Raw genomic sequence first — 18,551 nt, 5'->3', positions numbered from 1 at the left:
GAACTTCAGCGTCACAAGGAGGCTTTTTAAGGATGGGGAGACTGTTGATGTTTGAAGTTATGAAGGCCTGTGAAGATGGTAAGGGCTCTATCTAGGAAAAATGCTCTGTTTCTCTCTTTAGTCTCACATTCACAATACTCAGAACACTCCCCTCCCCTTCCGGTCACCAAATATGCGTGTTTATTCCCACAACAACCAGCACCAGCTGAGTGTCCTACAGGTTCAATTCAGTTCTGGCACCATCTGCCTGGAGCTAGCATCAGATCTCGTAGGTTAAGGGCTCAAGCCCACAAGACTGTTCCCACTTTAGACACCAATTGCAAGTATTTCTGACTAACAGACTATAAATCGGGGTTCTCACAACTCCCTCCTAGGGTTAGTGAATTTGTTGGAAAGTCTCACAGAACGCAGGGAAAAACTTACTTACCTTTACCAGTTTACCACAAAGAATATAGCTAAACAGCTGGATGAAGAAACACATAGGGCAAGGTAGGGGGAACGGGGTGTGTGTCTTCTGTACCCACTCTGGGCATGCCACCTTTGTAGCACCTTCATGAGTTCAGCAGCCTGGAAGCTTCCAAACTCTCTACTTAAAGGATTTTTATGGAGCCTTCATCACATAGGCATGTCTAATTGCTAACTCATTTTCTAGTGCCTTTCTGGAGGATGGGGGTGGAGCTGACAGCTCCAAGCCACTAATCATGGCTTGGTCTTTCTAGTGACCAGCCCCCATCCAGGAGCCCTCCACAAGTCACTTCATTAGAACAAAAGATGCTCCTATCATTTATGACATTCCAAGGGATTTAGGAGCGCTTGTGTTAAGATCCAGGGTCAAAGACCAAATATTTGAACACAAGATGCACCTAGTGCTCTTACCACTTGGGAAACCACAAGAGTTTTAGGAGCTCTGTGCCAGGAGCTTGGGGCAGAGATCAATGTATATATTTTCTATTATTTCATAGGCTTCCAAATCCATGGTTTGCATTTGCTTCTCTTTTTAGCTCTGGGTTCAAATTTACAGGAGTCTCTTGGATATCTCATGGATATCCTCCTAGCGCCTCCCCCAACTCAACACATCTAAAACTAAACTCATGATTGTCCATCCCATACCCATTCCCATTTTTTATATTCCTTATTCTGGCTCATCTTTCCAGTTACTAAAGCAGGAAAACTTAGTCATATGTGAATCATTCTCTCCTTCCTCTCTACTCCTTCAGTCAATCAGTTGCCTGGGCATGCTTATTTTACTACCTCTGCCGTAGACTGATTTATTAATTTATTCTCCTTGTTAAAATAATGATTATGAAGTATTTCAGGCAAACAGTAGTAATAGAGGACAGCATCACAATAACAACATACTCAGCATAACTTAAGTAAAACTTGCAAATGCAAACAAAGCCCCTTGAGAAACCCATTCAAATCTCATTCTCCTCTCCACGCCAAGGCTTATCACCATTTAAAATTTAGCATTTATCATTGCCATGCAAGATGTTATAGTTGTACTCCCCATCTAGGATATAAGTTGGTATGTTTTTAAACTTTATGTAAGTGGTATTATACTGTTTATCCTGCTGTAACTAGCTTTTTTTCACTCAATATTATTGAGATTTATCCATGATGAATCATCTTTTTTCATTTATTTTAAATGTTGCTTAATGAATACACTGTAATTTATTAATCATTGCGGGTTATACTATATATATTACATATATAATACATATATATGTAGGTATAGGTAAAATTGCATTTATTTTTTACTCCACTTCTTGGGTTGAAATGGAATGATGACATACATGGTGCAGCATTTCAACTCTTTTAGTGGTAACTGGAAAAACTCTATTCCTTCAAGGCAGGTAAAAACTATTTTCAATATTTTATACAGTTCTATCCAACTTTTTCCCTGCTACCTGGTTCTTTATTTTTTCCCCTTTCTCTTACTTTCTATAACTAGGCCTTGGGTATAGTTGGCTCTTTGGGGCATACAGTTCACCCTTGAACAACATGGGGGTTAGGGGCGCTGACCCCTTGCACAGTTGAAAATCTGCATATAATGTTGAATCCCCCACAACCTAACTACTAATAGCCTGCTGTTGACTGGGAGCCTTGCCGATAACATAAACAGTCAATTAATTCATGTTTTGTATAGGTATTATATACAGTATCCTTACAATAAAGTAAGCCAGAGAAAATAAATGATATTGAGAAAATCATAAGAGAAAAAACATTTACAGTACTGTACTGTATTTACTGAAAAAAAAATCTGCGTAAAGTGGACCCACTTTACGTTTAGTTTAGTTCAAACCTGTATTATTCAAGGGTCAACTGTAGCTGATGGATATGTCTGCATTACAGGATTAAAGGATAGAAAAAAATTCCATTATAAGATAGTGAATCATGAAGTAATGTATGAATATAGTTCATGCTGAAGGTTGTTGCTCATCATTTAATGACACCACACCTTAATGGAATCAGGTGATTATTAGTATCATTTGTTAAGTAAAGCTACCTTATAAGTTTGCTAATTTACAACCAAGAGAATTTCTAGCATTCTTCATTATTCTAAGAAAAGTAGTTAAGAAGACCCTTTCTAGCATTCAGTATTCTTCGAAGATAGATTAACAAGGTAGAAATACATAAACCATCTTTTTTCAGAAAATTGCAGTGACTCAGAAATCTGTCAGTGCACTAAGCTTCCTGGACTGACATGAAGATGGTTTCGTAAGTGTCTAGGGATGTCAATAACCTAGATCAAAAGAATGGGATTCCTTGAATTATGAAAAGATGAGTCCTTTTGTACCATGATGATATCATTGGTGTGGAGCTTGAATGAAAATGAGGGTCTAACTCATTTGGGAAAAGTGATCTTGAAAGAGGTGAACTATTATAAAGTTGAAGAAATTTTATCATACAGTATTTATTGGTTAATTGTAGTTTTTTATTCATCATTCATTTTCCCACAAGATAATAGTCTTGACAACCTTTCTGCTTAATATTAACCACCCACAATGTGTTAGGTCTTGGTGAGAGCATTCAAAATACGATCCATAACATAAGGAGCTCACATCCCAAGACTCACTTTAAAAATGATCTTCCTTATACATATGGACCTATTTTATCTACTTTATTGTGTGTGTGTGTGTAAGTAATCACTACACCCAGCCTGGGGCTCAAACTCACCACTCTGAAGTCAAGAGTCAGCATGCTCTACCCACTGAACCAGCCAGGCTCCCCTATTGTTTTTTTTTGTTTTTTTTTTTTAAAGATTTTATTTACTTATTTGACAGAGAGAGAGAGAGCGAGAGCAGGAACGCAAGCAGGGGGAGTGGGAGAGGGAGAAGCCCGCTTCCCGCTGAGCAGGGAGCCCAATGCGGGGCTCGATCCCAGGACCCTGGGATCATGACCTGAGCCGAAGGCAGATGCTTAACGACTGAGCCACCCAGGTGCCCCGCCTCTACTGTTTTTCATCTTCTTTCTTCTTTTTTCCATAATAGGTATGTGAATCTCTTCAACTGGTCATTTAAGAAAACTTGATATGTTGATTGGTGAAAACTGCCAACATGTGAGTTTGAATCCTTACTCTGCCACTTACTTGAAAAATGACCCTGAGCAAGTTCCATAATCTTGCTTAACTCAGTTTCCTCATCTATAAAGTGATAAACCTAGGATATTTATCTCCTAAGGCTGTGAGGATTAAAAATGTGAAGTAGGTGGTACACAGTAAAAGCCCCAAAATGTTCTCTTTCTCTTTTGGTAGATTAAGAAAAAATAAGAAATATGGTTATCGAGGTGTATTTTTAAAAAAGTAGGGAAGATGAAGTATGAAGGGGGTTAAGTATACCTAGTCAATGTCAACCAGAATGTTTCTGAAATATGATAGTGATTATGTAAGTAGAACAGACTTGAAGATTTTTGAAATCCAGTGTGAACAGGTTAAAGAGATCCAGGGGGGTACGGAAGAGGAAGGTCACAATCATAGCAACAAAGGTTATGTCAAAGAGACGTGGATTTAGGTGTAACTATAAAAAATCGCCACCTTTTTAGATGAAAATGGTTGAATATTGGCAGTTTCATATGGTCCACTTAACAGATACTCAGGAGGGAAGAAAAGCAGAAAGGGCAGTCCTTCAGGTGTGGTGCAGTTAACCAGGGTTGTCGCTATTTTTAATACAGAATGGCTAGGCTCTTGCGGATGTGAATCAAGCATTATTTAGTAGCCTTTTCTCTTTGTAGAGAAAAAAGGGGTTGAAGAAGGGTGAAAATTCATGCCATTGGGTGTAGAAGTCTTTTAGGCCCTTTGACATTCATGTTTCCAAAGGATTTAAGAAAACTTTACAAAAACACATCGGAGATAAAAAAAATGTGAGGAAACTGAGGAGAAGGGAAAATACAGTTAACACCCAGATCTCCTACTGTGATGTCAACAGTGGCTAGCACAGAGCTTCCTTCATGAAATCATCTTTGGAAAGGAGAAAGTATAAATGATATCCGGCATGGTGCTTCCCTTCCTGAGAGGCAACTGCAGTTCTGGATTCTTATGTAATGTGCCAGTAGTTGCCACTGAGTCTGCCTTCGACTGAGAAAACAGCTATCTTTTAATTAACACAAGCTGTACTTCAAGATTTAACTACAGTACTGGAAATAACTAAGAAAAGGTGTTCTGTCCAGAGACTATCTTCATCTTTAGCCTTAAGATCTTGCATGACAATCACTCTTTTAAGTGGGGTCTGAGAGGGTCCTCTGAATCTGATTCGTAGTAGTAATACTTTTGGTATACGTATCTCTTAAAAGCATTACATTAAAAGCAGAATAGTTAGCTCTGGTAGGTTATTTTCTTTTCAGAAAGATTAGATGAAGTGTTTTTGCATCTTGTCAGAATGGTCTATGGACCAAAGAAGTTTGAAAATGATTTCTTCATTCCAATTAAGTGGTATCAATGAGGAAATAAATTCCTGTGGCCAAATACTTTGCTTTCTATGGGTGGCTGGACGAAGACTTTATAAAAGGGGCATGGAGACAGTATTTTAAGACCCATAAAACACATCGCCACTCCTGGAAAAACAGCTGAAAATGCCCGAAATCTCTCTTCTAGGGACAGAGCGATCCTCTATCCAACATATCCATGCCAGAAAAATGGTAATACTGTGCCTTCCCTTTTTCTCCCACTCGTTTTTACTTCTGTCCTCTTCAAGCCTCCCATTCCTCACCTTATCAGCTTATTCTATGATGCTTTAATTTTCCTTTAAAATTTAAGTGTAAAATAGTACAGCATTTATTCTACTTACCTTTTAAGATTATTCTTCTATTTAAATATGAGACCGAAGTTCTTACTGTTAGGCAAGATCAACCCCATTCTTGGATCCAGAATTTCAAGCTTAGTTTTTTTGCATGTTTATGGATTTTAGGTCATTTCCCTGGGAAGTTCTGTCTTTTGTAAAATTAAATGCCAAGTAACCACGCGATGTTTTTGATCCTATGAGCATAGATCACAAGAATTGAGATGCAAATTTATTTAGTGTCTCACAAATGGGCTAAGAATTCTTTTTAGTTAGCACACACAAAATCTAGTTCAGTTGCTTGGACTTATCAACCCCATCCCCCAGCACAACTTTATCACACAAAAGACAATAATCACAATAACTGAAACGCGAATTCTTGAGTCAGCTAATAAACAGGGTTATTGTGGACAATGTTTTCGATTCTTAAATTTAAACTTTCTTGGCAATTAGCTCTAAAGGTAATCAGCAAAAATGTCTCTTAGTTGGCAAAACACACACACACACACACACACACAGCCTGAGCATTCCTCCCGGATGACAGCAAGATATCAAGGATGAAAAGGGCAAAGGAGTGTTAAATATGTGAAACGAGATTTTAAATTAAAGAATAAGTAAAACGTTACAAGAAAAAAATAACTTAGCTGAGAATCACTATTTAAAAAATGTTGGCAATTGTTGATGGGCTTTTTCAGATGTTGACTTGTTACCAAGACGATCAAGAAGCCGGGAATAATATATGTTTGAGCAGCAAAATGATTGAGTGGATTAAAAAAAAAATTCTGCCCTTTGAATATATATACTCGCCACGTATTAAATGAAATATAAGTGCCCGCTTTGGTGCCACTGGCCAGAATGAAAGCTCTCCTCCAGTAAGCGAGGTGAACTGAGATTTTTGTTTTAAATGCCTGCCTCCAGGGTACATACAAGTGGGAGACGGGTTGGAAACCTGGGGCTAAGGGGGATGGGAACGAGATGGCTCTGACTGTGAATCTAAGAGCTGAATGTGTGAGACAGAAAATCCTCCTCCAGCCTCGGAGGGGGTGTCTCCCCCAATACCAGCTCCCTCCCCCCCGGGCTCGTGGGGCGGGTCTGGTTTGCTTAGAAGCTGCAGCGGCCGTAGCAGCAGCCCCGGGGCTGAGCGGCGGCGGCCTCCTGGCAGCGCAGGGAAGCGGCGGCTCCGAAAGCGTGAGGCCCTGGGGAGATCCGGCGGAGGCTGCCGTCGGGATGGAGAAAGCGTCGAGTGGAACCGGAGCCGCCGGGGATGGATTTCCTCCCCAGCCCAGCTCCCTACAGCTTGGCTGGGCCTGCTCCAAGCACCTGCGAGGTGGAAGAGGCCTGCGTCTAGGGCCTGACAGCTGCAGCCGGCGAACGAGGCGGGCACAGCGGGGTAACAGTTGAGCCGTAGCCGCTCTCGGGAACCTACGCCGCCACGGCCGCTTATTGTCTCTCCCCTTCCACCCGGGGGCAAACAGGAAGCGCGCCGGCTGGCCGAGCGACGGACGGGTATTCGGGCCAATGAACATTGGCGACGGAGAGCGTGGTGGCGAATGAGCGCGGAGAAGAGAGGCGGGACTTCCGGGCGGGCTGTCACCCTCTTCCCCCCTTTTGGGCTGGAGGCTCCACCTTTTGTGTTTCCCGCACAGTCAATCAAAATAGGAAAAAAAAATCCCCGGACCGCTCCGGCCGTGTCCGCCGCCGCTTCCCGCATCCTCTCCCGCCGCCGCCGCCTTCGCTCCTCACCATGTGTAAGGCGGCGGGGAGCCCCGCCTGAGGTGCCCTAAACACACTATGACCGGTACGTAAAGCCGAGAGAGAGCAACCCTTGCTGCCGCCGCCGCTGCCGCCGCCGCCGACCACAGCCAGCCCGGGGCCGCCGCCGCCGGCTCCCGGCCCCCTGTGTGCGACCGAGTGTCTGTGAGAGGCAGAAAGCCGCACTCCCCTCCGCCTCCCTCCCCTCCCGGCCAGCCACCGTCCACCCCTTAAGCCCCAGCAACGCCGTGTCCCTGCCGGGCCCTGGGGCGGGCGGCCCGGTCCGCCGGGAGCGCATCCCCCCGTGTGCGGGCGCGGGCGGCGGGCGGGCGTGTGTGAGTGACTGACGGTGCGAGAGGAGCGAGCGCGAGTGAGAGCGAGCGGCGCGAAGGGAAAGGGGAGGAGAGGAGAGGGGGCAGGGGCAGCGCGGGGAGGAGGAGGAGGAGGGAAAGAGGAGGAGGAGGAGGGTTACAGGCAGCGGCGGGCGGGGGCAGCAGCAGGAGGGGAGGAGGGATCCGCCGCCGCCGCCGCCGGGGGGCGGGTGGGGGAGGGGAAGGGGACTCGGTCCGGGCTTTCGGAGTAATTTCGCCTCGGCCCGCGGGCCCCCTCCCTCTCCTCCACCCGCCTTCCTCCCCACCCCCACCCCCCCGCGCTGTGCCTGCAGCTCCCGAAAAGCCCGTGAAACAAGAGGAAATGGCTGCCTTGGACGTGGACAGTGGCGGCGGCGGCGGCGGCAGCGGCGGCGGCCACGGCGAGTATCTGCAGCAGCAGCAGCAGCACGGAAACGGCGCGGTGGCGGCGGCGGCGGCCCAGGTGAGGAGCGGCTGAGCCCCGGCCCGGCTCCCCCCTAGCGCCGCTTTCTCCTCCCCTCGCCTCTCCCCTCCCTCCGCGGCTCTCTCCTCCCCTCCCCCCGCCCCGGGAGCTGCCCGCCCGAGGCGCCAACGCTCCGACCCCGCCCGCGCTCCCCCTCCCGCCGCCTTTTTGTGAGTGTGTGTGTGAGTGTGTGTGTGTGAGAGTGTGAGCGTGCGAGCGTGTGCACCCTCCCGGGGGTGGGTTCCGGGCGGAAGGTGGAGGCCCGGCGCGCCGCCCGCCGCCCGCCTTCCCGCGGACGGTGGAGTCGGTGTGCGTGCGAGCGGGAGGACGCGAGCCGGAGTCGAGGAGGAGGAGGAGGAGGAGAGCGCGCGGGCTGGCGCTCGCCCGGGCTCAGCCTGCGAGGACCGAGGCGCACTTCCTGTGCGAGCGGCGGCCCGGCCCTAACCGCCACCCCCTCCCCCTGTCTCCCTCTCTGAACCCGCCCATCGGGGGTAGGACACTCAGCCGTCACCGCTCGCCCTGCTGGCCGCTACCTGCAGCAAGATAGGGCCGCCATCGCCGGGTGACGACGAGGAGGAGGCGGCTGCCGCAGCCGGGGCCCCCGCCGCCGCCGCCGGAGCGGTAAGTCTCGCGCGCGCGGCCCGCCCCCGCCAAGGCCCTGCGCCCGCCATCCCGGGCCTGCGGCGCGCCCGCCAGCCCGAAAGGCCTCCCCGGCGCCCGCGCCTTCCGCGATACGGACGGATCGCGCAGCCGGGGCGCCCTTTCGGGCTCTTTCGCATGCCCGTGTGGATCGGAGGCCAGCCCAGGCTTTCTCTAAATTGTCACTGCGGCGCCTCGATCCAAATTGACTACAAAATGAAGTCAGAGAGGGCGGGGGTAGAGGACTCCAAAATGGATGTTTGAGCAATTCATATCAGTGCTGAAAACTCCTTCGCTGAACACTACAAAATTTTCAAGCACAGCCTATCGGCCATAGATAGTATCAACTACAGAGGCAGTGTCTCTAAGTCTTTAGTTTCTAGTATTTTTTGAACCTGGAGCTTTTTCTGCTGGAACTTACTAGAGCTTACTGATTTAAATCGCAAATTGCTAAAAAGAAACCAAGAAAGGAATGAAGGTTTATTCTTTGAATTACCCTTTTGTATGCAGCAGTGAACACTTTGTGAGTGCTTTTTTAATGGCCATTCTAAATTGTTGAATTTTAGTTTTTGCAGACTTAAATTTGCAGGAATTTTTCATAAGTGGAGTAAGTGAAACATTCAGTTAGCGGCCGTTGAAATTGGCGAAGTTACTTAGATAATACTTTGGCTTTTGAAATTGAATATGAAATACCAGTGTTAGAAACAAAAGTACATGTAAGGAATTGTATTTATATGCATGCTAACGTATACTGTACTTACAGTTGAATTTGGTTGGCAAAGCTGTATTTTCATTTTATTACGATTATTGGTCTGATAAGGTGTGGGGTTCTGTTTGTAGTGTTTTTAGTTTGGGGGCAGGGGGGAGGAGCTGGTCAGTGTGTTGTATGAGGGCTTAATAAAATTAGCTAGACACAATTTTTAAGACTGTTAATTGTGATTTTTATCTGTTTGAATCGTCGCTGTTGTGTTAAACATGTAGATGGATTCACTTACTAAAATACTAAAAAGCTCTCCCAGTCGTTTTTGGTTTCTTTTGAGGTGGATTATAGGAATTGATTTGTGTAGTGGTATTTTGATTGGTCACTATAGACAAAAAAGTATGATATTTGGCATAGTCTGCAAGAAATTCTTAGTATGTCTAGACACTAAAAGTGAAGCTAATGTTAAGCTGTATTGTTAAATACTGTATTTGTAATTTTAGTGCTTCAAATGACACTGTAGAGGGAGGGATGTGAATAGCTTTAATTTCTTAAAAATATTCTGGGTTTTGTGCTTTTGTAAGCTGATTAAAATGTAAAAGCATAAAATTATGTTTGTGAGAGGCATGGTTACTTCTAAACAAACTATGGATTGGTAAGCCTTTTTATGAATTATCTCTCTAGCCCCACAGTGCCAAAACAAATTGACTATTTATCTTAAAATACCACTGCACAAGTAAAATTGCAAAGCAGATTGTTATTTCTTGTCTTTTACAGTATTTTCAATTACAACGAAAAGCTTCTTGTAACTGCAACTTACCTAGTTTATGTAGCTCACTGATGGGGGAGGGGAGAAGTGAAGGAGGAAGTTATGGGTGAAAAATATGTATATGTACTTGTGTATGTGAATCTCAGCCCTGGCAATAGAACACTGTCTCTGGTCTTACTCTCCTGTGGTCATATAGTTGTAGGGAGGTTGTTTCCATGCCTCTTCAACTCCTCCTCTCAGCTACCAAATCTCTACTGACATCACATTTCCCGCCAGATGAACATGAACTAGGATCAGTAGGAGCACTTTTCTTTGTATGTTTGGTACGCATGCATAAAATTTTTCACTGAGTAGAATTAGTAAGACTGGCTTGAATATGTTTGCCTTAGCAAGTGGCAAAATTAGTTTTCCAGTTTAAAAGTGAATTTCAGACATGTACATCTCAGAAAATGGAAGAGAATTTAAGTGATTTTTATGGGCATTTTTTTCTATTTAAAAATGTGCTTAGATAATTTTACTGTAATCATTCAATTACTGGGAATCATCAGAGGTCTGTAGAGAGCTTTTTTGTAGCTGTGATTTTTTTTAAATTTTATTTTGCAGTAATTTTATATTTATAGAAAAGTTGCAGAGATAGAACTGAGAGTTACCTTATGCCCTTCACCCAGCTTCCCCTAATGTTAGTATAACCATAGTGCATTTGTCAAAACTAGGAAACTAACAGTAATACAGTATTAACTAAACTACAGACTTTATTCTCATTTCACTTTTTTTCCCCACTAATGCCCATTTTCTGTCCAGGATCTAATCTAGGGTACCACATTGCATACAGTATTGTTGTGTTTAAAATCAAATAGAAATATACACATAAAATTCAACTTTGTGCTGGTTTAGTTTAGTATTTTAAGATTAAAAGGGCATTGAAAAGCCAGTCAGCTGCACTGGAGATTTGTTTTAAGAGTTTTGAATTTAGAATTTGTTATATGATACGGGTTCTTTCTGGATCCTGGCCAAGAATGGTTATCCCCAGTACAGTGCTGAATAGGTCTAATCATAAACCATTCTCACCTATAATGTCCCACAGCATGGACTCCCAAAGTTGGTTTGATGGCAGGTCTCTTTTTTGTACTTTATTATTAGAAGTTGTATAGTTAATTTTAGTAATAAACCAGGAAATATAAGATGTAGATCTTCATGCAATATAAGTTTGTCCAATCTGTATTGATGTGAGTTTCTGGGTTATTAATTTGCTTAGTCCATTTGTACTTTAGTTTAAATTGTAATCAATTAATTGGGTAATTGTTTTTATTTGAAATTGGTTTTGAGTTCTTCAGTGTTCCTTGAAGATTTTAAGAAACTTGAGTATTTGCCTAAGAGTGGTTCTTAGTTTGTTCCCACCTTAGCTTCATACTTGTTTTTGTTTCCAGTAACACTCTGCCCTTGCCTGTTTCTGGCTTTCAAAAAGCCATTTGTGGGAACTGAGAAGTTAATAATCCTTTCTGATTGCTATGCAATAAGTGGTATGAATTTTTCTTTTTTCCTTTCCACAGGTATTATCTGAGAAGATAGCCTCTTTTTTTTTTTCCCATTCAACTGCCCCTCCCCCCCTCCATGCCTGGTTGCACTGGAGAATGCCCTTGTAATGAATTGCTATAGCAACCTCCCAGGCTACTCTTGATTTTGGTCCTTTTTACCTTGTGATTTTGTGTTTATGTACAGAGGGAGACTTAAGAGTACCTTCAGTTACAACTTTTTACAATAATGCCAACTTCCATGTCAGATGGTGTCTTGTTAGTTGTCTAAAAAGAATATTAGAATTACTGAGAGAACACTGGTAGATTTTTCTTGAGGGTTATCTGAACCAAATACTAGTTCTTGCCTGGGTTACATGTTTTTATGTCTCTCTTTTGTTTCTATAGTGTTTCCAATAGCCTGACATCAAACATTTTTACAACTGTTCTTTGGTCTCAGATGATTTTCTAATTCATATTTTTTCGTGGTGTACTGCTGACAAAATTTCTCTTACAAATGAATGGGCTTCGTAAAGGTTCTGTAGTTTGGAAATTTGGGGGGCTTATTGTGGAATTATGGAAATAAATAGGTTTAAAATTGGTGTAGTTTTTCATAGAAGACTAATTATCTCAAGGTCAGTTTTATTGATCAGTTCAATCATTTTCTTTGCAATGATTTTAAAGTAAATACTTTTAACTATTCAATAAATATTTACTGATCTTTATGCCAGGAATTGTACTAGGCATTCAGATCATCCTCTGTCCTCATAATCTTACTAATCATAGTGTTACCTTAGGATTGTATAGTGCTTTATAGTTTGTAAAGCATAACACTTTCTTTTGGTTCTTATGACCCCACAAGGTAATAATTTTCCCATTTTTAACATAAAATTGAGTCCTGTTCTAAATCACACACAATTGCACAATTCTAGCTTAGGACTAGAAGTCAGTTCTGAGTTCTTTCCTTTCTAGTGTAATGTACTCCCCTCCCCCAAGCATAATGGTAGCTTAAAAATCATGAAGGTCTAATAGTTTTCTGACTCCGTGTTTTCTCTCCAATTCCATTAAAACATTTAATACTTAGGAAATTTTTTAAAGCATAAATTTATTTCATTTAAAAGATCCTTTTTGTTGCCTGTCTTTTTTCTTAAATTATTTGTTGCTGGTGTTCCTCCCTCTGGGTTTGTGCTTCATAAATATTTCTTGTATATCCATTTCACCTTAGGTTTATTCAGAAAAGTTCAAATACATCATGCTGTCTTAGGTTTGGGGATTTCCCTTCAATTAATGGCCTGCATTGTTGGGAAAAGTGGTACCACAGTTTATTTTTATTTAACTTCTGGAGAGGGGTCCTTGGGTAGTACTTACTCAGATTTGTCATTTGAGTAGCTGTATTTATTTTCATGGAATTTCTTGACTAAAAAGCTGTTCACTGATGGTTGAAAATCTGTCCTTACTACAATTTTGTAAAAAGTAATACTTAAGATGCCACAAATTCGACATTTTTTTAAGGATGAAAAAGGACAAAATGCCAGTGTTGTAAAATAATCTGTACCTGAGATACTGTATTCTTTGGTATAAGTTGAATAATTGTAAATTTAGTGCTGGTCAAAAAAAAAAATTCAACAGTCAATTCTCCAGAGGTAAACAACAACCTTAGAAAAATAAAGATTGGATTTTAGACATTATATTTTAGTGTAGATTTCAGTATGAAGGATAGATGTAAATATCTTTATTTAAAATGCCAAGAGACTGAAATGAAACATGAATTATTGCTCTCATATTGGGAAAGATGACTTAGGCTTGTAATTCCTGTACCAGATAGAAGTTGAAGAATGACATGGAACTTTAATGACTGGTCTTTATTTTAGTAATTTAAGTTTGATAAATTTAAATGTTTGTATTTAAAAGATGATTATTTTAGTTCAAGACTATACATTTGTACTGGGTTCCACATTTTATCTGTCTTTAGTCTCTTCCGGCTTTCTTTCAGTCTCCTTCATTGGGCCTTAGTTATCTTTATAAAACACAGACCTGATTGCACCACTCACTTGCTTAAAAACCTTTTATAGCTTTCATTTACTATCTGTAGGATGAAGTCCAAACTCCTTAGCAGGGTATACAAAGCCATTAACTACAGGCCTTGATAAAAATGTCTAGTCTTGTTCCCCATTACTTTTCTCTATGAATATGAGCCTTTTCTGGATCCTCTCTTGAACTCCAAACTACACATTCTTTAGAGTTTCCTTTTGTCTGTGGCTGTTGTTTTATACCTTTATGAATGCCTCTGTCTCTCTTTCGTAGCTGCCTATGGTGAAGTCATAAATTTTATTCTAAGATTACTTAAAATATCTCTTGTGTGAGATCTTTTTTTTTTTCCCCCATTTTCTATGTTCCCAAAAAGCGTTTTGATCATATGGCTGGTGCACACCACTATTCACATAGTAGTAACATGTATGTGTATGTCTGCTTGGATAAATTGGGAACCATTTGAAATAGAGATTGTTTATTTCATGAGCTTACTCATATGCTTATTTCAACTTGGCCGATAAGCTCAAATCTCTTGAATCATTAAACTGTGGTTCATCCATTGAAGTAATGCTTTTCAACTACGCATCTGTGTGAAAATTAGGTAGTTTTTTAAGAAACTCTTAAAATCTTCTGGTTCTATAATGGTTGTATTAAATTTTGTGGAATGGTTCATACTGAGAGAACAGTGTATGTCTTAACCTTTCTGTGTGGTCATATACCTCCTTTGAGAATATGATGAAACCCTAGATTATCCCTCTGTCTCCCAATTGCACTTTCTCAAAAAGTTGCTATGTTCATTTAGAGGATTCATAGATCCCTTGAAGCCCAGGTGTGGGTCCTGAGAATGCTGGGCTAGATACACTTAACGTTTTCATTGTCTGGTGATACACAGAGTCACAGGAAATGGCATATAGATCTAGAAGGAAGTGGCATAGGAATGGCTTTATTTTGAGGGTGAGTAATTCATATAGGATCTCATTTCCTATTATCTTTACCCTTGGTCTTAGTGGGAGACAAGCTTAGTATAGAATTAAAGGCCTGGCTTCTGGAGTTAGACTTGGCCTAGTTTTAAAAATCCTGTCTTGGCCATTTGAGACCTGTGTGATTTTTGTTTCTCAATTATTTCATTTGTGAAATAAGGATAGTGATAACACCTACCTTACAGGATTGTTGTAAGGAGTAGATGATATAATCTTATAAGTCATTATCATAGTACTTGGCATTAAGAGAATGGCTCCAGTGTGAGACATTACTTTATTCCCTCAAAAAATGTTATTCTTTGACATTGATGTATAAGATTTTATTGCTTTCTGCTTTCCTTTGTTGGTATTTTTCCAGTGTTGCCTAATCCATAAAATACGAGGATGGTAACTGAGAATTCTATCACATCACAGAATGCACAATGGATATGTCTTACTGCAAACATAAATAGAGTAGTAGGTAAAACCATCGTCTATATCCTTCAGCTTTTAGAGTCTAGGAAAACCTTTCAGATGGAGTGACTTTGCCATGTGGCCACAGGGCAATAATCTTAACTCATTAAAAATTTTTAAGGTCTCTCTTTTTTTTTTTCTTGGTAGTTCGTGGGAAAAGTAAAGAATTTGATGCCTTGCTAATGGAATAGCCTTAGCCAAGAAGTTTACTCTGGAGGACATTAATGCATGCCATAAAAGAGTAGCTTTAATAGTTTGACTTAAGGTTTACAGCAATAATACACAAATCTTAACTTCTCTAACTCAGATGACTTGATAACACTGTACTGGTTATGTTGTTTTTTGTATACAAATATAATGTACCTAATTAGTGATATATATTTTTAGTAGGTTATATGTATTTTTTTAACTCTTCAGTGTTTGAGATCTTTGGTTTGAGCTGTCCATCATCTTTCCTAGCCACTTACACTTCTATTGATTTAACTGTATGGATTAGAGATCATAGGTGAGGAATTAGAAGACCAGTTCATAAAACAAAGATTACTCTGAAATTTTTTTCCTGTTCAAATAGCATGGGTTATCTTTGCAGTAACTAACAAAATTGGAAATAATAATTATTGTGGTTTATATAGTAGTGCTTCAGTATTTGAAGTCTGCTGTGTTATTAAGAGAACTTTTAATTTCAGGTAGTAGAATTCTGTCAGTTTTTAGATTTTTTTTGAGGACTGGTTTAAATATGCCACAAATATATATCACATAACGTTTTTTGTTTTCTTTATCCAGACAGGTGATTTGGCTTCTGCACAGTTAGGAGGAGCACCAAACCGATGGGAGGTTTTGTCAGCCACACCTACAACTATAAAAGATGAAGCTGGTAATCTAGTACAGATTCCAAGTGCGGCTACTTCGAGTGGGCAGTATGTCCTTCCCCTTCAGAATTTGCAGAATCAACAAATATTTTCAGTTGCACCAGGATCAGATTCGTCAAATGGTACAGTGTCCAATGTTCAGTATCAAGTAATACCGCAGATTCAGTCAACAGATGGTCAGCAGGTTCAGATTGGTTTCACAGGCTCTTCAGATAATGGGGGTATAAATCAAGAAAGTGGCCAAATTCAGATCATTCCTGGCTCTAATCAAACCTTGCTTGCCTCTGGAACACCTCCTGCTAATATCCAGAATCTCATACCACAGACTGGTCAAGTCCAGGTTCAGGGAGTTGCAATTGGTGGTTCATCTTTTCCTGGCCAAACCCAAGTAGTTGCTAATGTGCCTCTTGGTCTGCCAGGAAATATTACCTTTGTACCAATCAATAGTGTCGATCTAGATTCTTTGGGACTCTCGGGCAGTTCTCAGACAATGACTGCAGGCATTAATGCCGATGGACATTTGATAAACACAGGACAAGCTATGGATAGTTCAGACAATTCAGAAAGGACTGGTGAGCGGGTTTCTCCTGATATTAATGAAACTAATACTGATACAGATTTATTTGTGCCAACATCATCTTCATCACAGTTGCCTGTTACTATAGATAGTACAGGTATATTACAACAAAACACAAATAGCTTGACTGCTTCTAGTGGGCAAGTCCATTCTTCAGATCTTCAGGGAAATTATATCCAGTCGCCTGTTTCTGAAGAGACACAGGCTCAGAATATTCAGGTTTCTACAGCACAGCCTGTTGTACAACATCTACAACTTCCAGAGTCTCAGCAGCCAACCAGTCAAGCCCAAATTGTGCAAGGCATTACACCACAGACAATCCATGGTGTGCAAGCCAGTGGTCAGAATATATCACAACAGGCTTTGCAAAATCTTCAGTTGCAGCTGAATCCTGGAACCTTTTTAATTCAGGCACAGACAGTGACCCCTTCTGGACAGATAACTTGGCAAACATTTCAAGTACAAGGGGTCCAGAACTTGCAGAATTTGCAAATACAGAATACTGCTGCCCAACAAATAACTTTGACGCCTGTTCAGACACTCACGCTTGGTCAAGTTGCAGCAGGTGGAGCCTTGACTTCAACTCCAGTTAGTCTAAGCACTGGTCAGTTGCCAAATCTACAGACAGTTACAGTAAACTCTATAGATTCTACTGGTATACAGCTACACCCAGGAGAGAATGCTGACAGTCCTGCAGGTGAGTCTTAAGTCTTGTCATGCCATAGATACGTGATTTGTTGACATGCAGGGATATTTTTTGTTTTAAGGTGTTTTCTGTATCTGTCTATCTTTAAAGGTGATGATACATTTCCCTTTGTTTGTATGAAAAGTAGACATCAAGGTGTCTTCCAGATTGTTCTTGAAAGTTTTGAAGTCAAGGATTCATTTCTTCATTATGCCATAAATTACGTTTGTAGTTTTTCTTTAATTTTATATCTGTTTTCACATCTGATTGGTATTGTCAAGCATTACAAAATTTTTTTTTGGCAGGTAAGGTGTCTTGGTTGTGCTTCTTGTGATGTAAATTAAATATTTTTGCATTATATTTGTCTGGGGAATCAGGTTGTCATGGTGAAAACGTGGCACTGGGAGCCAAGACCATTTATGTTGTCTCACCCGCTAGCTAACTGTGTGATTGTGGCCAGATTGTTTTCTCTTGCAAACTCGGTTGTCTCATTATATAAAATGGGGTTATTGGACTAGGTAACTATATCCTAGGGTACCTTCCAGACTGAAAATTCTTTGAATCTGTGATAGTTTATTCTTTTAAGTGTGTAGTGAGCATTAAATTTAACTGTGCTAGATATATTGTTATTGATAGTATGGGTAGAAATTTCAGAAGTCTACTCTTCCAGTGTTGGCAGATATTAAAAATACGGTTTAAAAGAGATGGTATTGTCATTACCTTAATGTTCATTTAGATGACTTGTTATTGAATGTTTTGTTGTGCACTAAATCCTTAGTTTTACACTTCTCCTTTGTATTTGGGTTCTTGTGGTGACTACTACTATTATAACCTTCCACTTGAGTCAGATTCCAAACTCTTACATTAGGACACTTGAATTTGATTTATTGAAATAATTCCTATCACAATAGAGATGATCTTTTTTCTTTGGAGAAATTTGTCGTCTATACTTAGAAAATTGGGATTGTTCTAAAGCCTCAGATCTGTACTTGGCAAGCCTTTAATTGCATTTGAGCCTTTTGAAGCAATGGTTTAGAGCACCCATTATCAAAGCATGGTCTGTGGACCCCTGGGGGATCCCTGAGACCCTCTCAGAGGTCCTTGATGTCAGATTACTTTTCTTAATACTATAGTTACTTGCCTTTTTTGTTGTGTTTACATTTTTTTTTTTTTTTTTTTTAAGATTTCATTTATTTATTTGACAGAGAGAGACACAGTGAGAGAGGGAACACAGCAGGGGGAGTGGGAGAGGGAGAAGCAGGCTTCCCACTGAGCAGGAAGCCCGAAGCGGGGCTCGATCCCAGGACCCTGGGATCATGAGCTGAGCTGAAGGCAGACGCTTAACAACTGAGCCACCCAGGCACCCCTCATTGTGTTTACATTTTCACAAAATGGCTTGTGTCTTAGCAAAAATGAAATTACTGGCACCAAACTATACTACTAGTTGTTGTATTCTTCATGATCATGTACTTGCGGTTAAAGAAAAATGCACTTTTCAC

General features: G+C 41.3%; 1 protein-coding gene and 1 long non-coding RNA gene across 2 annotated transcripts in view; both read left to right on the top strand.

The window, feature by feature from the left end:
* The window catches only part of LOC118525224 (uncharacterized), a 41,163-nt gene extending 35,905 nt beyond the window's left edge, over positions 1 to 5,258 (top strand). Inside the window, exons 4-5 of the long non-coding RNA XR_013447215.1 lie at positions 3,492 to 3,559; positions 5,090 to 5,258. This is a non-coding gene — a long non-coding RNA (uncharacterized LOC118525224). The remainder of the gene's footprint in view (positions 1 to 3,491; positions 3,560 to 5,089) is intronic.
* Positions 5,259 to 6,934: 1,676 nt separating this feature from the next.
* The window catches only part of SP3 (Sp3 transcription factor), a 55,463-nt gene continuing 43,846 nt past the window's right edge, over positions 6,935 to 18,551 (top strand). The window contains exons 1-4 of the mRNA XM_078071006.1: positions 6,935 to 7,071; positions 7,690 to 7,838; positions 8,334 to 8,459; positions 15,705 to 17,064. Of these exons, the coding sequence (XP_077927132.1) occupies positions 7,065 to 7,071; positions 7,690 to 7,838; positions 8,334 to 8,459; positions 15,705 to 17,064 (1,642 nt within the window). The 5' untranslated portion in view covers positions 6,935 to 7,064. The remainder of the gene's footprint in view (positions 7,072 to 7,689; positions 7,839 to 8,333; positions 8,460 to 15,704; positions 17,065 to 18,551) is intronic.

Source organism: Halichoerus grypus, chromosome 4, assembly GCF_964656455.1.
Source record: "Halichoerus grypus chromosome 4, mHalGry1.hap1.1, whole genome shotgun sequence".
Classification (NCBI taxonomy): Eukaryota; Metazoa; Chordata; class Mammalia; order Carnivora; family Phocidae; genus Halichoerus; species Halichoerus grypus.
This window is presented reverse-complemented; position numbering and strand designations above follow the sequence as displayed.